At 49.0% G+C, this 14,930-nt stretch overlaps 1 protein-coding gene across 1 annotated transcript in view; it reads right to left on the bottom strand.

Annotated features, from left to right (window-relative positions):
* LOC308459762 (SCO-spondin-like) overlaps positions 1–14,930 on the bottom strand; it is a 177,099-nt gene that overhangs the window by 19,609 nt on the left and 142,560 nt on the right. The window contains exons 86-97 of the mRNA XM_080975383.1: positions 13,844–14,053; positions 11,821–11,988; positions 11,579–11,710; positions 9,894–10,134; positions 8,381–8,533; positions 7,252–7,298; positions 6,346–6,516; positions 5,078–5,254; positions 4,585–4,740; positions 2,188–2,318; positions 1,937–2,061; positions 892–938 (exon numbers count right to left, since the gene is read on the bottom strand). Of these exons, the coding sequence (XP_080831509.1) occupies positions 892–938; positions 1,937–2,061; positions 2,188–2,318; positions 4,585–4,740; positions 5,078–5,254; positions 6,346–6,516; positions 7,252–7,298; positions 8,381–8,533; positions 9,894–10,134; positions 11,579–11,710; positions 11,821–11,988; positions 13,844–14,053 (1,758 nt within the window). The remainder of the gene's footprint in view (positions 1–891; positions 939–1,936; positions 2,062–2,187; positions 2,319–4,584; positions 4,741–5,077; positions 5,255–6,345; positions 6,517–7,251; positions 7,299–8,380; positions 8,534–9,893; positions 10,135–11,578; positions 11,711–11,820; positions 11,989–13,843; positions 14,054–14,930) is intronic.

The following is a 14,930-nucleotide window of genomic DNA, read 5'->3' as shown; positions in this document are numbered from 1 at the left end:
CCTTGAGATATTTGAAGATGGCACTCATATCTCCTGTGAGTCTCCTCTTTTCCAGGCTAAACATCCCCACCTCCTTCAACCATTCCTCATCAGGCATGGTTTCCAGACCCTTGACCATCTTGGTCTCCCTCCTCTGCACACCTTCCAGCTTTTCAACAATGCTTTTGAATTCTGGTGCTGGAGGAGACTCTTGAGAGTCCCATGGACTGCAAGAAGATCAAACCTCTCCATTCTGAAGGAAATCAGCCCTGAGTGCTCACTGGAAGGACAGATCCTGAAGCCGAGGCTCCAAGACTTTGGCCACCTCAGGAGAAGAGAAGACTCCCTGGAAAAGACCCTGATGTTGGGAAAGATGGAGGGCGCAAGGAGAAGGGGACGACAGAGGACGAGATGGTTGGACAGTGTTCTCGAAGGCACCAACATGAGTTTGACCAAACTGCGGGAGGCAGCGGAAGACAGGAGAGCCTGGCGTACTCTGGTCCAGGGGGTCACGAAGAGGCGGACACGACTAAACGGCTAAACAACAACAACAACATGACTTCCCTTGATCTGGACACTAGACTTCTGCTGATGCAGCCTAGAATTGCATGATGTTAGTTTTTTCCTTGCTGCTGCATCACATGATTGAAAGGGGACTCTTGAACCCTATAGGAGACCTGGGGCAACAAGGGCTGGAGTCCTAAGGACTTGAGAGAAGATTTCTGCCTCTCAGGACAGGCTTCTGCAAAGCGATTTGTGTAGGCATGCGGAGTGGCTTGCCCAGGTGCAAAGATCTGGTGCAAAAACCTCTGATCTCTAATTCCCAAATGGCTTGGCATGGTTCCTCCCTGGCCAGGAGCAGTCTACCCCGGGACAGTGAGGGGCGGAGCTTCCTTGGGAAAAAGTGCTCACCTTGGCAGCCTTCGCTGCTGCACTGCAGCTCCCCCTGCTGGCAGATACTGCAAAGAGAAAGCCGCAGGTTAATCACAGGTTTGGAAGGGACCCCTAAAGGCAATCTAGTCAAACGCCCCACAATTAAAGTTGTGTGAGTACCTTGAACTAGCCAAAATGACAGAACTCATAAGAGATCACTCAGGCGACAAGGTGAAAAAAAAGGAATGGGATTGCTTTAGAAACCACCTGACAAAATATGGTTCCAAAAACAATACTTGGTTGTGCTTGGATTAACCTCACAGATATAATGGGGGGAAAACTGATTTTAATAAATGAATACAGAATATTTGTCCCTTAAGAGAAGTGCTGAAGCTGCAAAAAGATAGAGGGAAGTCTAATATAACAGGGATTCAAACTAGTTTTCTGGAACAGAAGGAAAGGGACTGTAAAGAAAGAAAGAAAAGAAGGATTATAAATGTATTTCTTTCCGAGAACCTGGCGTATAGAATATTTAAATTACTGTTTGTATCCATTGAACTATTTTGTGTACTGGACTAATTCTTTTTTGTTTTTTATATCAATTTTCTCCCCCTTTTTTCCATCTTAAAATTTTTTTTTTTTTTACTTTTCCTGTATTTTTTTCTTTTTCTTTTTGAATATTTGGATGTAATGTTAAATTCATGCTTTCTATGCAATTTTTAAAAATGCAATAAAGATAATAATAATAATAATAATAATAATAATAATAATAATACTACCCCTGCAATTCACAACTAAAGCATCCCTGACAGATGGCCAAACATACAAGCTCTGCTTTAAAAGCTCAGACGAAGGGGAGTCCATCACTTTCCAGGGGAGTCTGTTCCACAATCCATAACGAACCGAGGGCGCCACTTCTGCATTGCTGGCTGGGGGTGCTGGGAGTTATAGTACAAAACATCTGGAGGGCACCAGTTTGGGGAAAGCTGGCCTGCCGTGAAAGGTCCCGCCTCCTGGTCTTTGGCCCCTCCCCTTTTCCTGCCCACCCCCGGGAGTGACGCCGTTCCCCCGGCCATCGACTCACCACTCCTTGCAGCCAATCGAAACAGTGTCTCCTGCCGCCAAGGATACGGGGCCTTCCGATTGGCTGAGGTGGAGGCAGCCGCACTGCGAGGGCGGGACGCAGGCCCCGTTCTGTTCCACCAGGCCCTTGGGGGGGGGGACGAGGGAGAGAGAACCCAGAATCAGATCGGAAGGAGAGCCCGAATCCTGCAGCGGGGAGTTCCGCAGGTGATGGGTTCGCCCCCAGCCCAGAACAGCAGGCACAGCTCTCACCTGTGGGCAGTAGCAGCCGGGCAGGCAGCGGGGGATGTCCTTGCACAGCTCTGGGTGGCGCATGGTGGAGCATAGGCTGTCGCAGGGCGAGCCGCACTCCCGGAACTCAAAGGGGGCCTCGCAGCTGGACTCTGGGGAAAACAGGAGAAAAAAGACAGTCGGGGAACCGAGAAATTGCACAAAACAAATGAAATACCGTGAAAACCCCTGAAACGAGAAGTAATCGACTGGAAATATTATCTTATGAAAATAAACTAAATAATACAAATCAAAGAGTTTCAGGAAAAAATTAGAAAAACCTCAAACTGAACAAAGCCTTAACGGGATGCCGGTTACAAACCTCGTTTCACCTAACTATTCAGTTTTCTCAGAAGGAAATAGAAAAATCATACACCTTAAATGACCAAAATTTGCAGGAAAGGGGTAAACTCCCAAAAATTATGAAGTATTATAATCCTAGCTCGACCTAGGTGAAGCAAAACACAGCAATAAAGGGTTAGGGACTCAAAGGTACAATTTCTAATACTGAATTTTCAAAAAAGGTTTGAAGACTTAAATGGCAAGTTTTAGACAAAGCTCAACTTAGAGGAAGCCAAGCACAGTAATAAAGAGTTGAGGACTCAGCTATGAAAATTCTAGTGTTGCCTTTACAAAAAGGTTTAAAAAACCTAAATGGCACAAATTCAAAGAAAGGAATACAAAATAAGCTGTTTGAGATTTTAAACAAACTCAAGAACAGGGCTGAAACGTTCCCATGGTCTAGATGTTACTGCTGATGTTAAAGACTCTGGGCAAAAGCCAGCGGTGGGGAGGTGGGTGAAGCTGGGGTCCTCAACCGAGCAAGGAGACAGGCTGCTCCCAGGGTGCTGGGGGGGTGAGGGGGGGACCAGGAAACCCCTCCATCCTATCATGACCAGGTGGGGGAAATCCCTGGGGTACAACGAATATTGCAGGCAGAGGGCCTTCTTGGTGGTGGCGCCCGCCCTGTGGAACGCCCTCCCATCAGATGTCAAGGAAATAAACAACTCTCTGACTTTTGGAAGACATCCAAAGGCAGCCCTGTTTAGGGAAGCTTTTAATCCTGGATGAATCATTGTCTTTTAATATTCTGCTGGAAGCCGCCCGGAGCTACGGACTGATTGCGCGACTGTGGAAATGGATAAAAGCCCCCCATCCAAACAAAGATTATCATCAGTGCAGGTAAGAAGAAAACGCAGTTTTAATTTTTATCATCTACAATACTGTCTCTTATTTATTATATAGTACAGTACACTGATTATTGCTTTCCTTTTATGGATCAATGGTCTTGTTAGATAGTAAAATTCATGTGAAATTGCTGTTTTAGGGGTTGTTTTTAAAAGTCTGGAATGAATTAATCCACTTTACATTACTTTCTATGGGAAATCATGCCTTGGTTTTGGAACGGACTTCCGGAATGGATGAAGTTTGAGAACCAAGGTACCACTGTATTCTCTTTCAGCAGAACATTGTGTGCTTTGCTCCTCCTACTTATCCCGGTGGGCGGGGCCATTCAAATGAGCTCCCCTCCCCTGGGTGGAAGTTGCTCTCTACCGGGGTACATCCTACTTCTTCCCTTCTAGCAATTTTATTCAGAGTCGGATCCTCTACTTCAGTATTTAGCACACATACTTTTTTTCCTGAAAAGTATGAAAAGTGGAAGTGCAATTCACTCTTAAATGCAGGAATCGAGGAAGCTGCCTGTACAGATCATATTGATCCGTCTAGCTCACTGGTGTCAACATGGACAGGAAACAGATTTTCAGGGTTTAATGCAGTGCATCCCAAATTCTTTTGGTCCCCCACCCCCCGGCTCCGTAAACTCACCCCCAGTGCCCCTCTAATCTAAAAAAGCATTATTCAGAATAGCGGTTTGCACGACCCACTAAGGAAGATAAGGAAACCGTAAAATTAACAACCATCACAATTGATTGTGCCTGAATTCAAAATCCAATTAAGCCAAGTTTAATTAAGCTGACAAAACTGATGAACCAGGGATACCAGCTCTTCAAAGTTTGTTTGTTATTATTTATTATTATTATTTATTGAATATATATACCACCCTATACCGGGGGGGGGGGGGGGTCTCAGGACAGTTCACAGAAGAAAATCAAGATATAAAACCACAAGATACATAATAAAAATAAAAACAACAACCCAATAGCCCCCCCAACAAAAAAAAACACAACAAAAAACAAAACATGTTTTAAAAGGTTAAAAAGGAACACTTTTGCCTGGCTTGTTTGCTTTGTATATGGGATAATGCAATACCCTATTGCCACAGTTTTGGGTTGTTAGTAATGGTAATAAAGTTTTTGTTTTTTTAAAGACCTCATTACTCTACGGAACTCACGGCCACAAGAAACTGTGATGGCTCACCTGAGCACTGGGAATAGTCGCACATGCGGAACTGGCCGTCCAGCCCCACACAGGGCTGTCCATCGCCCCCCGAGCCCCGCTGGTTCCGGTATCGCTGCTGCACCAGGAAGCTGCATGAACACCTGGTCCACTTTGTCCAGGGACTCCAGGGGCACTCTGGGGGGGGGGGGAGAGGAGGGTCAGAGCAGTTTGCAAAGTGTGCCAGCCTGAGATCATAGAACTGTACACCTGGAAGGGATCCCCAGGGTCATCTAGCCCAACCCTCTGCAATGCGGGAATCGCAGCGAAAGCATCCCTGACAGATGGCCGTCCAACCTCTGCTTAAAAGCTTCTGATGAATGTGTTGAATATTGCAGAGTATAAGCCGACTTTCTGGAAGTATCTGGTTGCAAGCTGACAGGATGACCAGGGAAGTCCCCAAATAGGAGTTCCATCACAGAAGGAGAAAGGAAAAAGGATAAGCACAGTCACAGGTAATCTGAACCCTTCTCACCTTCGCAAGCCCCGAGGTAGCAAGCCTCCACGTCCTGGCGGTGCCCATCTTTGCAAAACGCTCCCGCAGCCGCCTCCTCGGAAGTTGGGCAAGGACACGTCCCCATCCGCGTGGCCAAGCCCGTTCCGCAAGATCTCGAACACGGACCCCAGGAGGACCAATGGCACAGCTCGTCCCCTGCGTGGAAGGAACACACTGTCTATGCGGTGTGGACATTCTGATCTCTGTGGTCTTTTTTTAAAAAATGGAGATTAGGACTCCCTGAATGTTTTGCTCTCCCCCCCCCCCCATCTCCAGAGCTCCTGAATCTGGAAGGTCCGTGTTTTAAAATAGAAATTGCGAATAATATTGCTGTCGACAGGTCAACACTTCTATGCAGCTGGGAAAACGGGAATAAGCCTTATAATCAAATAACAGATCTTATTCTAATTGCCCCCGCTAAAAACCTTGCAGTTTTTGCTGTCACCTGATCATCTTGATCTTCTAAAAGAAAGGACACAGTAGCAGTGGTTGAGTGACAATAAAAGAGGGGTAATAACCTCACTCCTCAAATCTTTATAAAGACAGCAAGGCAGAAGCACAGGAGCCACTGACTCAATACTGCCATTGCCACAGGGACACAACCGTTTTTCAGTTGGAATTGTTTGAAATCGACCCTCAAGTACAACCCAAGGCAGTATATTCAACCTTGCAGAAGTGCCTGTATTTTGGAATTGGTAAATTTTGCAAAGAGGGTGCCAAAATGACTAGGTGGAAAACAGTCATACCATGGACAAAATTTCCTTATTGTGGCCAGATTATTCTGTCACTCGATATCATATAGGCACTGTCCAATTCAATTATTTGCCTCACTGGAGCCCAGTGTTAGTAATGGTTGTGGCGATAAACCAGAAAAGGAAAGCTTTCGGGTGACAACTTTAGTGCAAGTGCTCTCAGGACAATCTTGCGATAGACCAGCGGGGTTTAAATTTAGGCGAAGTCAATAATTAAAAGTCCTATGCCAAATCTGCAATTCAACAGAGAGGAGGTTTAGCCTCCAAGCGCAATGAAGCATTTGGAACAGAGGATGGAACACAAAAAAATTGCCTTAGGAATAGGAGGAATAGAAGAGGAATAGCTGTGGTCATTGGGTGTGTGAGCTGAAAACTGGATGCTGGAAGCCGGAGAGACAGAGACCGCGTCTGCGTCTGTGCTGAGCCTAAGTTGGGCTTCTGGGAACCTGATGGGGAAGCGGGCTCTGTCGGGTGCCCATGCTGTGAGCCCCTCACCTGGGCAGGGCGGGATGGAGCAGTTCTGCGCTTGCGTCTCGGGGCCGACGCAGGGGAGGCCCTCGTTGCGTGGCGGTGGGTTGACGCAGGCCCGGGTGCGGATCTGGGTGCCTCGGCCGCAGGTGAGGGGGCAGTCGGACCAGGGTGACCAGGGGGTCCAGGCTCCATGCACTGTCAGGAAGGAGAGATAAGATAGATAAGATAAACTTTATTCACATTAAACAACGGCCATAGCAACATAAAACAAGCAATATATACAAATAAAATATATACAAATAAAAAAGACAGCAATGGGTAAAAAGGGCAATCAAATGGCCAAGATTATCGTTCAGATAGTGGCCCTTAATCTCATTGCACCCTCGATAAACCTAGCAACCTTTGCTGTTGTCTGATTATTTTGATGTGATAAAAGAAAGACCAATGTGGCCTCAGATGGGCGGCCTGGGATGGTAAGAGTGGGGTGATGATCTCATTCCTCAGATCTTTGTAAAGGAGACAGGACAGGAGATCATGAGCCGCTGTTTCCAGATTGCCATCTCCACAGGGGCAGAGTCGTTTCTCAGTTAGAATCTTTTGGTATCTGCCACATTCCCCTGCCTGGCTAGGTCTCCAAGGTCCCTCTTGTCCCCAAGTCCTCTGCGTGTTTTTCCCTTCGCAAACCAGCTCATCGTGTCCACCCGTAAAATGTCAATTGCATTTCGACAGGGACCACAAGCTTAAGAAGAGTCAACTGTGTGATGCAGCAGCAAAAAAAGCTAATGCTATTCTGGGCTGCGTCAATGGAAGTCTTGTGTCCAGATCAACTGTGCTGGCTGGGGCTGGTGGGACTTGTAGTCTAAAAACATCTGGAGGGCACCAGGTTACGTTGACTGATGCCCCGGTTCAGCTGATGAAGGAAAGACTCACCTGCGCAGGCGATGTCCAGGCAATAGACGCCCTCCGGGGTGCAAATACTAGGGGGAAAGGATGGAGAAAAGGGGTCAGCGATTGCCAACGGGCTGACAGCCCCTCACCTGGCTTCCAATCTCCAACCACCCAGGAGACGCCATTAAGCAGTTGGTCCCTTTCCTTCCTTGCCCTGATCGGGCCACAGTGATCCATGCGACGGTCACCTCCAGACTTGATTATTGTATCTCGCTGTACGCGGGGCTGCCCCTGAAGCTGACCCATAAACTCCAGCGGGTGCAGAATGCCGCGGCGAGGCTCCTTACGGGGTCCTTGTTGTGGGATCACATTCACCCAGTGCTTTACCAACTGCACTGGCTCCCGGTGGAGTACAGGGTCAGGTTTAAGGTGCTGGTTTTGACCTTTAAAGCCCTTCATGGCCTAGGACCCATGTACCTACTGGACCGCCTCTCCTGGTCTGCCCCACAGAGGACCTTGAGGGCCACAAATGACAACACTTTGGAGGTCCCAGGTCGCAAGCTGGTTAGATTGGTCTCAGCTAGGGCCAGGGACTTTTCAGTACTGGCCCCGACTTGGTGGAACGCTCTGTCCCAAGAGACTAGGGCCCTACGGGACTTGACATCTTTCCGCAGGGCCTGCAAGTCAGAGCAGTTCCGCCTGGCCTTGACTCAGTCTGACCCTTCTGTTTCCCTCCCCTTATGCTTTTGATCTATGGGCTACTTTTAAAACGAGGCTGCATTTTAAATTGCATTTTGACCTGTATTTTAAATTGTTGGTTTTTTTCTTATTATGTTTTTACTGTAATTTTACTGGTGTTAGCCACCCTGAGCCCGGCTCTGGCCGGGGAGGGCAGGGTATAAATAAATATTATTATTATTATTATTATTATTATTATTATTATTATTATTATTATGTCATTGCTCCATCTAGCCCAGTAGTGCCTACTCTGACCGGCAGCAGCTCTTCAGAGCCACCTGGAGAGAAACAGTCCTTAAAGAGCATAAGAAAAGAGGCTGAACGTCTGCCTGTGGGAAACCAGGAACCAGGATTCAAACACAAGAACAATAATCAACAATAATCAATCAATATTACACGGGACTCGGCTCCCAGAGTCGAGCGAGGCACTCACCACTGCTGGCACTCTCCCAGGAGCCAGGTGCTCCCCAGACCCATCTCCCGCCCCTCGTGCAGGCACAGAGGGGGGCAGGATCCTGGGGCGCAGGGGCGAGTCTGCAGCTCCTCCTGCAGACACTCAGCGGCCCATGAGCCGGACGTGGGGGTCCTGGAGGGGGAGGAAAAACAGGCAGCCTTCATCGCGTGCTGGGCCAGAAGGAAACAGACCCCCCCACACACCAATTCATTTTAATTTATTTATTTCATGGCATTTGTCTCCTGCTTTCTTCCCCTCCAAGGAGTTCCAAGGGGAAGTCGCCTTGAGCTCCCCAGAGGAAAAGGCAGGATTTAACACAATCAACCAATCAATTGCACCAGGAACAACGTTCTGACAGATCGCTCACAGCATGTTATTCTTTGAAGGAGAACTACCTGAAAATGATTGACAGATGGCATTTAACTCCAAGTAGACTTGCTAAGATGTACAAGGCAGAATCAGATTAAGTGCTGGAGGTGCAAAAGAGGCGGCCGGAACGTTCTTTCATATATTGTGGACTTGTAAAAGGGTAAAAAGGTATTGGGAAATGATCTATAACGAATTGAAAAAAATATTTTAAAGTACTTTCCCAAAAAACCCAGAATCCTTTCTGTTGGGGATAATTCAGACTGAAATTCCCATGTTTCAAAAAAGGTTATTTATGTATGCTACTGCTGCAGCTAATGTGTTGTTAGCCCAAAAATGGAAAATGAGTGAGGTCCAAACCAAAGAAGAATGGCAACTTAAACTGTTGGAATATGCGCAGCTTGTGGATCTAACATAGAATTAGATAACAAGAAGAACATTCATTTAAAGAAGTTTGGGAAATGTTTATCGGGGGATAATTGTGTACACTTGAAAACACCGGCAGCACTAAGATAAATTCAACAGTGTAAATAAGTTTTGATGGAAGAAACAACGGAATACTGAATGCTTTAGTTTATATAAAATACACAGGGATTTATGGTATGCAGAATGAACCATGGAAAGAAAAGAAGGGAAGTTATTGATATTTTAAGGTTTTTATTTAAGTGTTTATTTAAGTATTAATTAGGAAGATTAAGTTTTTTTATGCATGTAAATCTGTTTCTTCTTCTTTCTTTTTTCTGTATTTTCTTCTTTCCTTTTTTCTTAATTGTTTTTTCTTTACTTTTCTTTTTGTAGTATGAGACTGTAAATTCTTTGTATATGTGTGTAATTTAAATTAATAAAGATTATTTTTAAAAAAGAAGAAGATATTTTAAGGTTGTCTAAATGGATATTCTAAATTGTAAAACAGAAAATTTAATAAAAATCACACACACACAGACACACACACACACACAAAACTTTCTGGCAGTGAGAGATGCGTGACAGCCCTCGAGAGATTGTGGACTGGGTGGCCACCGGTCATGGATGTTTTAGCCGAGATTCCTACGTGGCAGGGGGGTTGGACTAGATGACCCCCAGGGTCCCTTCCAACGCCACGTTTCTATGATTCCCCGAATAATACCTGAAGCGGGTGCGCAGGCCGTTCCCGCAGGTGACGCTGCACTGGGACCAGCTGGACCAGAGGCTCCAGGCGCACTCGCTGGGGGCACAGGTGTGGTTGTTGCAGAGCAGCCTCCCCCCGGAGCAGGTGCAGTTGTCGCACCCGTCGTCGCGGACGCTGCCCGGCGCCCAGCTGTGCCCCTGGGCATCGGTGCACTCACAGTGGGCGGGGGGGACGCAGACGCCGTCTTGCTCCAGCGTCCCTGGGGGAGGAGAGAGCAGGAAGGGGAAAGCAGGTGAGGAAGAGGCAGCTGAGACCCACAGGCAGCTGGAATCAGGGGGCTGGAAAAACCGGCTCTTCCCACCTGCCTTGCCCCCTTCTCCCTTCCTGGCACCCTTACAAGGAGCAGCTGCCATTGGAGCATTTATCCTTGCTCCCTGCCCACCTTCGCCAAGCTGGTGCCCCCCAGATGCCCCCAAGGGAAGCCTGAAAAGTGGGACCTGAGCGCAACAACAGCCTTTTCCTCCCCTGTGACTCCCAGGAAGAAGATATTCAGTCTTCTGAGACTGAACACAGAATCCTGTAGTGATTTCATGCTCTTTATTGCAGCTTGTAAAACTGATTTAATTGCCCTACAAACCTCAGGCTTTTATATACATTATTTACACAAAGAGTCCCGTCTGATTGGCTGGTTCTGCTTCCCTCCTGGAGCCTGATTGGTCTTTTCCTGCAAGCCAATCAGGTGTTGCATTCTAGGATCCTACTTGCCTATTGTTCTAGGATCCAAGCTTAGTACATAACAGACACAGAACTGAGCCACTGGGGCTGGTGGCCGCTGACAGCCTTCTCCTCCTCTGCCCCACAAATAACCCAGAGATGCATTTTAAATAAATGCATTTTAAATAAATGCACACATTCTACTCATGTAAAAACACGCTGATTCCCAAACCATCTACGGGCCAGATTTAGAAGGCGATTGGGCCGGATCCGGCCCCCGGGCCTTTGTTTGCCTACCCATGCTTAAGATTAAGAACGTAAGGAGAGTCTTGCTGGATCAGGCCAGCAGCCCATCCTGTTCTCACAGCGGCCAACCAGATACCCCAATGGGAAACCTGCAAGCAGGAGCTGAATGTGAGAGCAACGCTCCCCCCTGAGCTTTCCAGCAGCTGCTCAGTTTTCCCTTTTCTGTACCTGTTCCAGCTTCACAAGGAGCGCCAATGTTACAACTGCAACAGAACAACTTGGGACCAGTCTGCCTGCGATATCGCTTTAGTGCCCATGCGCCTGCCTGATCTGCAGAACTCGCATCGTTACACAGAACCCCCATTCTGCATTTGCAGCAACTTGATCTTTTAGTGTGCCCTTGGGAACTCCCTGCCTCTTGATGATCAGGCAGGCGGCTTCATTGTGCTCTTTACGGCGCCTGCTCAAAACATTATTGTTCAGGTGACCCTGCTGAGATTCTTAGAAAGCGGGTTAGAATTCCAACCTGTTTTAGCATTTTAACTTTTTGCCCATTTTTAAACCATCGCTGCAAATTTCCCTCAATGGTTGTATCTTTTTTTTTTCTTCAGACCGCCGTGAAGTTTTTTCCTACCACCCAGCGGCATATGAAATTCACAAAATAAATAAAAAGGAAAGAACAATTGGGGGATATTCCCCTATGTTTAATTGCACCGTGGAGCACGCAAAAGAACACCGCTTACCCTCCGGGCACCGGCAGCCGGGCTCGCAGACCTCCCCGTCCTGGCAGGCGATGCCCTCCTGGAGGTCCCAGCAGTGGCGTGGGCATTCATTGGCGCAGCCCACCGTGAGCATCTCTGGGGGGCAGCCCTCCTCTGCTGGGAGAGAGCCACCTGTTATCTTGCTGTGGTCCGGGGGGGGGGGGAGTTGGGTCTTGGGGGAGGGGTCAACTGGGGGAAGACCTCTCCTCTGCTGCCCAACTTACCGCAGGGTTTGGCATTGCAGACTCGCACTTGGTACTTCTCGCCGGGGCAGTGGCGCCCCCCGTTTTTGGGTGGGGGGCTGGTGCACATCCTCGTCCGCGACGAGCGCCCCCCGCCGCAGAGGCGGTCGCACCACGACCAGGGGCTCCACTTGGACCAGGCACCGTCCACTGCAGAGGGGAGAGACAAGGGAGGGGGGCTGAGAGGGGGGCTGCCCAGGGGGGCCAGATGGACATGCAAAGGGGGCCTGATGCTCAGCTCCTTTCTGGGACAGGCTCTGAGCCATTCCTCACCCTCCCCTCCACGTCCCAACAAATGCTGATGCACCCATCTTCGGAACTCCTTGCCACAGGATATTGTGTTTTGTTCTTTTATTTTGGCACGCCCAGCTTCTCCTCTGCATCCTCACAACGGTCTGCGAGAGAGGCAAGGGTGAGAGGGAGTAAATGACCCCAGGCTTCACGGCCGGGTGAGGTGGATTTGAACCCTGGACACACAGGTCCTGGTCTGACGCTCTCTAACCACTGCACCCGGATGTTTGGAGGTCTCATTCCCAGAGGCTGGATTGTGGAGAATTGCCAGAGAGGGGTCTTGCCTGTTAGCTCTGCCCCTGAACTTTCCTGGGGGAAGCCAGCCAAATCTTGAACTCGGGCGCTGGCTGACCAGAGGAAAGAGGCAAGGGATCTCTACTTTCTCCAAAATTAAGGCCCACCTGGGCTGGTTGTAATAACTCAGAAGAGCACCTGCTGGATCAGGCCAAAGGGGGCCATCTGGCCTAGGATCCTGTTCTCACAGGGGCCAAATACCCATAGGAACCTAGGAATCAAGATAGACTGCCTCTGGTGCTGGAGGTTTCACTCTTAACAACATAAGGAGACCTGGCTGGAGCAGGCCGATGGCTCATCTGGTGCCTCATCCTGTTCTCACAGGGACCAACCAGATGCCCATCGTTGGAAACCTGCAAACAGGATCTGGGCACTAGAGTAGCCCTCTCCTTCTGGGGTTTCCTGGGGTCTTCAGAAGCATTTCTGCCTCCGACTAGCCTGGCTAGTAGCCTTCCTTCGCTCTCTCCTCCTCCTCCATGAATTTGCCTAATCCTCTTTTAAAACCAGCTGTGCTGGTGGCCATCCCTGTGGCAGGGAGTTCCACAGTCTAGCAATGTTGTTATAGCGTGATGAGGGTGAAAAGTGTTGGGATGTGTCCGGGGAGACGGGGGCGTTTGGCAGGCCCCCAGCTGGCTCCAGCCACCGGCCGGCAGCCGGGTGATCTCCAGTTTTCAGAACCGCATCAAACAGCAACACAATCCTCAGAAGCCTTCAGAAGACTTGAGCACGCTTTTATCAGCAGAGTGAATAACTTCTCACAACAGAAATGGTGGACAGAGACATGTGTAAGCATTATTTACAAGCGTTTATTCAGCATAGTTCAGGAACAAAGGAAAAACATGTCTGCATCCCTGTATGTCCAAGCACACATCAAGATAGCAAAAGCAATATACAAACGGAAGTTCCCAGCAGACTGTGCTGGAAGTAAACAGGCATGAGACACACAAGAGTCATGCCTGACGGAAGCCAGCCGTCACAAATGGCGCAGTTTAGCATAAAATAAAGACACAGAGAGCCAGCAATATTTTCAGGATGGTATGAGCAGCTCCTTTCGAACTTCTCTCCTCTCCGGTATCTTTTATTATCCTTTGTTCTCTCCTCTCGCATGGCCGTTTGCCAATGTCTCACGTTACCTACATCCGGTCATGGCTTTCACCCACCCATTGCCATATAAGGTTATGCACTTAATACACTGCAAGGCACGGACATGCAGGTCACCGAGGTCAGCGAGGCACCAGGTGGCACTACAAGCCTTTGCCATGACTTCATGGCTCCCACACATGCCTGTTCCTTTTAAGGTGGAACGGAACTACATCCTAACAAAAAGGCCTTTCTCTGCCCACTTTCTCTATGCCATGGAGAACTCGGAGGGGAGACAGAAGCCAGCGAGCCCCAAGCGGGACCTGCGTGCGACTCCTACCTTTGCAAGCCTGCAGGTTGCAGAACTGCCGCTCCGCGTTGGCCGTCAAGATATCTTGGCACCAGTGTCCTCCTTGCCCCGGCGGGTTGTAGGTCCGCAGGCGCTGCTGCTGCCCGACCCCACAGTTGCGGGAACATGCGCTCCAGGGAGACCAGGCGTTCCAAGTGCAGTTCAGCCCCAGGCACTCCTCGCCCTGGCACAGGGGGGCGTCTGCAGGGGGCAGCGGAAAAAGGCACAGGGTCGTTCTGAGCCATTGCCTTTAAAAGAGCCTGCTGCTGGATCAGGCCATGCGCCCACCTGGACCAGCATCCCGTTCTCCCAGTGGCCAAACAGATGCCCATTATGGGAAACCCGCAATCAGGATTCGAACACAAGACCCTACTCTCCTCTCCTGTGGTTTCCAGCAAGCGGAATTCAGAAGCATCGCTGCCTCCAGCTGTTGAGGCAGAGCGCAGCCGTCCTGGCTAGTGGCCATTGCTGACCCTCCGTGAATTTGCCTAATCCTCTTTTAAAGCCATCTAGGTCGGTAGTGATGTATGGAAGTGAGAGCTGGACCATCAAGAAGGCTGATCGCCAAATAATTGATGCCTTTGAATTCTGGTGCTGGAGGAGACTCTTGAGAGTCCCATGGACTGCAAGAAGATCAAACGTTTCCATTCTTCAGGAAATCAGCCCTGAGTGCTCACTGGAAGGACAGATCCTGAAGCTGAGGCTCCAAGACTTTGGCCACCTCAGGAGAAGAGAAGACTCCCTGGAAAAGACCCTGACGTTGGGAAAGATGGAGGGCGCAAGGAGAAGGGGACGACAGAGGACAAGATGGTGGGACAGTGTTCTTGAAGCTACCAGCAGGAGTTTGACCAAATTGTGGGGGGCAGTGGAAGATAGGAGTGCCTGGCGTGCTCTGGTCCAGGAGGTCACGAAGAGTTGGGCACAACTAAACGACTAAACAACAACAACAACAGGTCGGTGGGCACTGTGGGAGGGAGTTCCACAGTTTAACAGTGAGCTGCGTGACGATGGATCTCTTTTTATCTGCTCTTTTCACACTGTGTCAACCTCTTTATTGGGCTCTCCACCCTGACCCCAA

This window comes from Podarcis pityusensis (genome assembly GCF_964106645.2).
Source record: "Podarcis pityusensis genome assembly, chromosome: 12".
Classification (NCBI taxonomy): domain Eukaryota; kingdom Metazoa; phylum Chordata; class Lepidosauria; order Squamata; family Lacertidae; genus Podarcis; species Podarcis pityusensis.
Note: the sequence above shows the minus strand (reverse complement) of the source record. Positions and strands in the feature narration are given on the sequence as shown.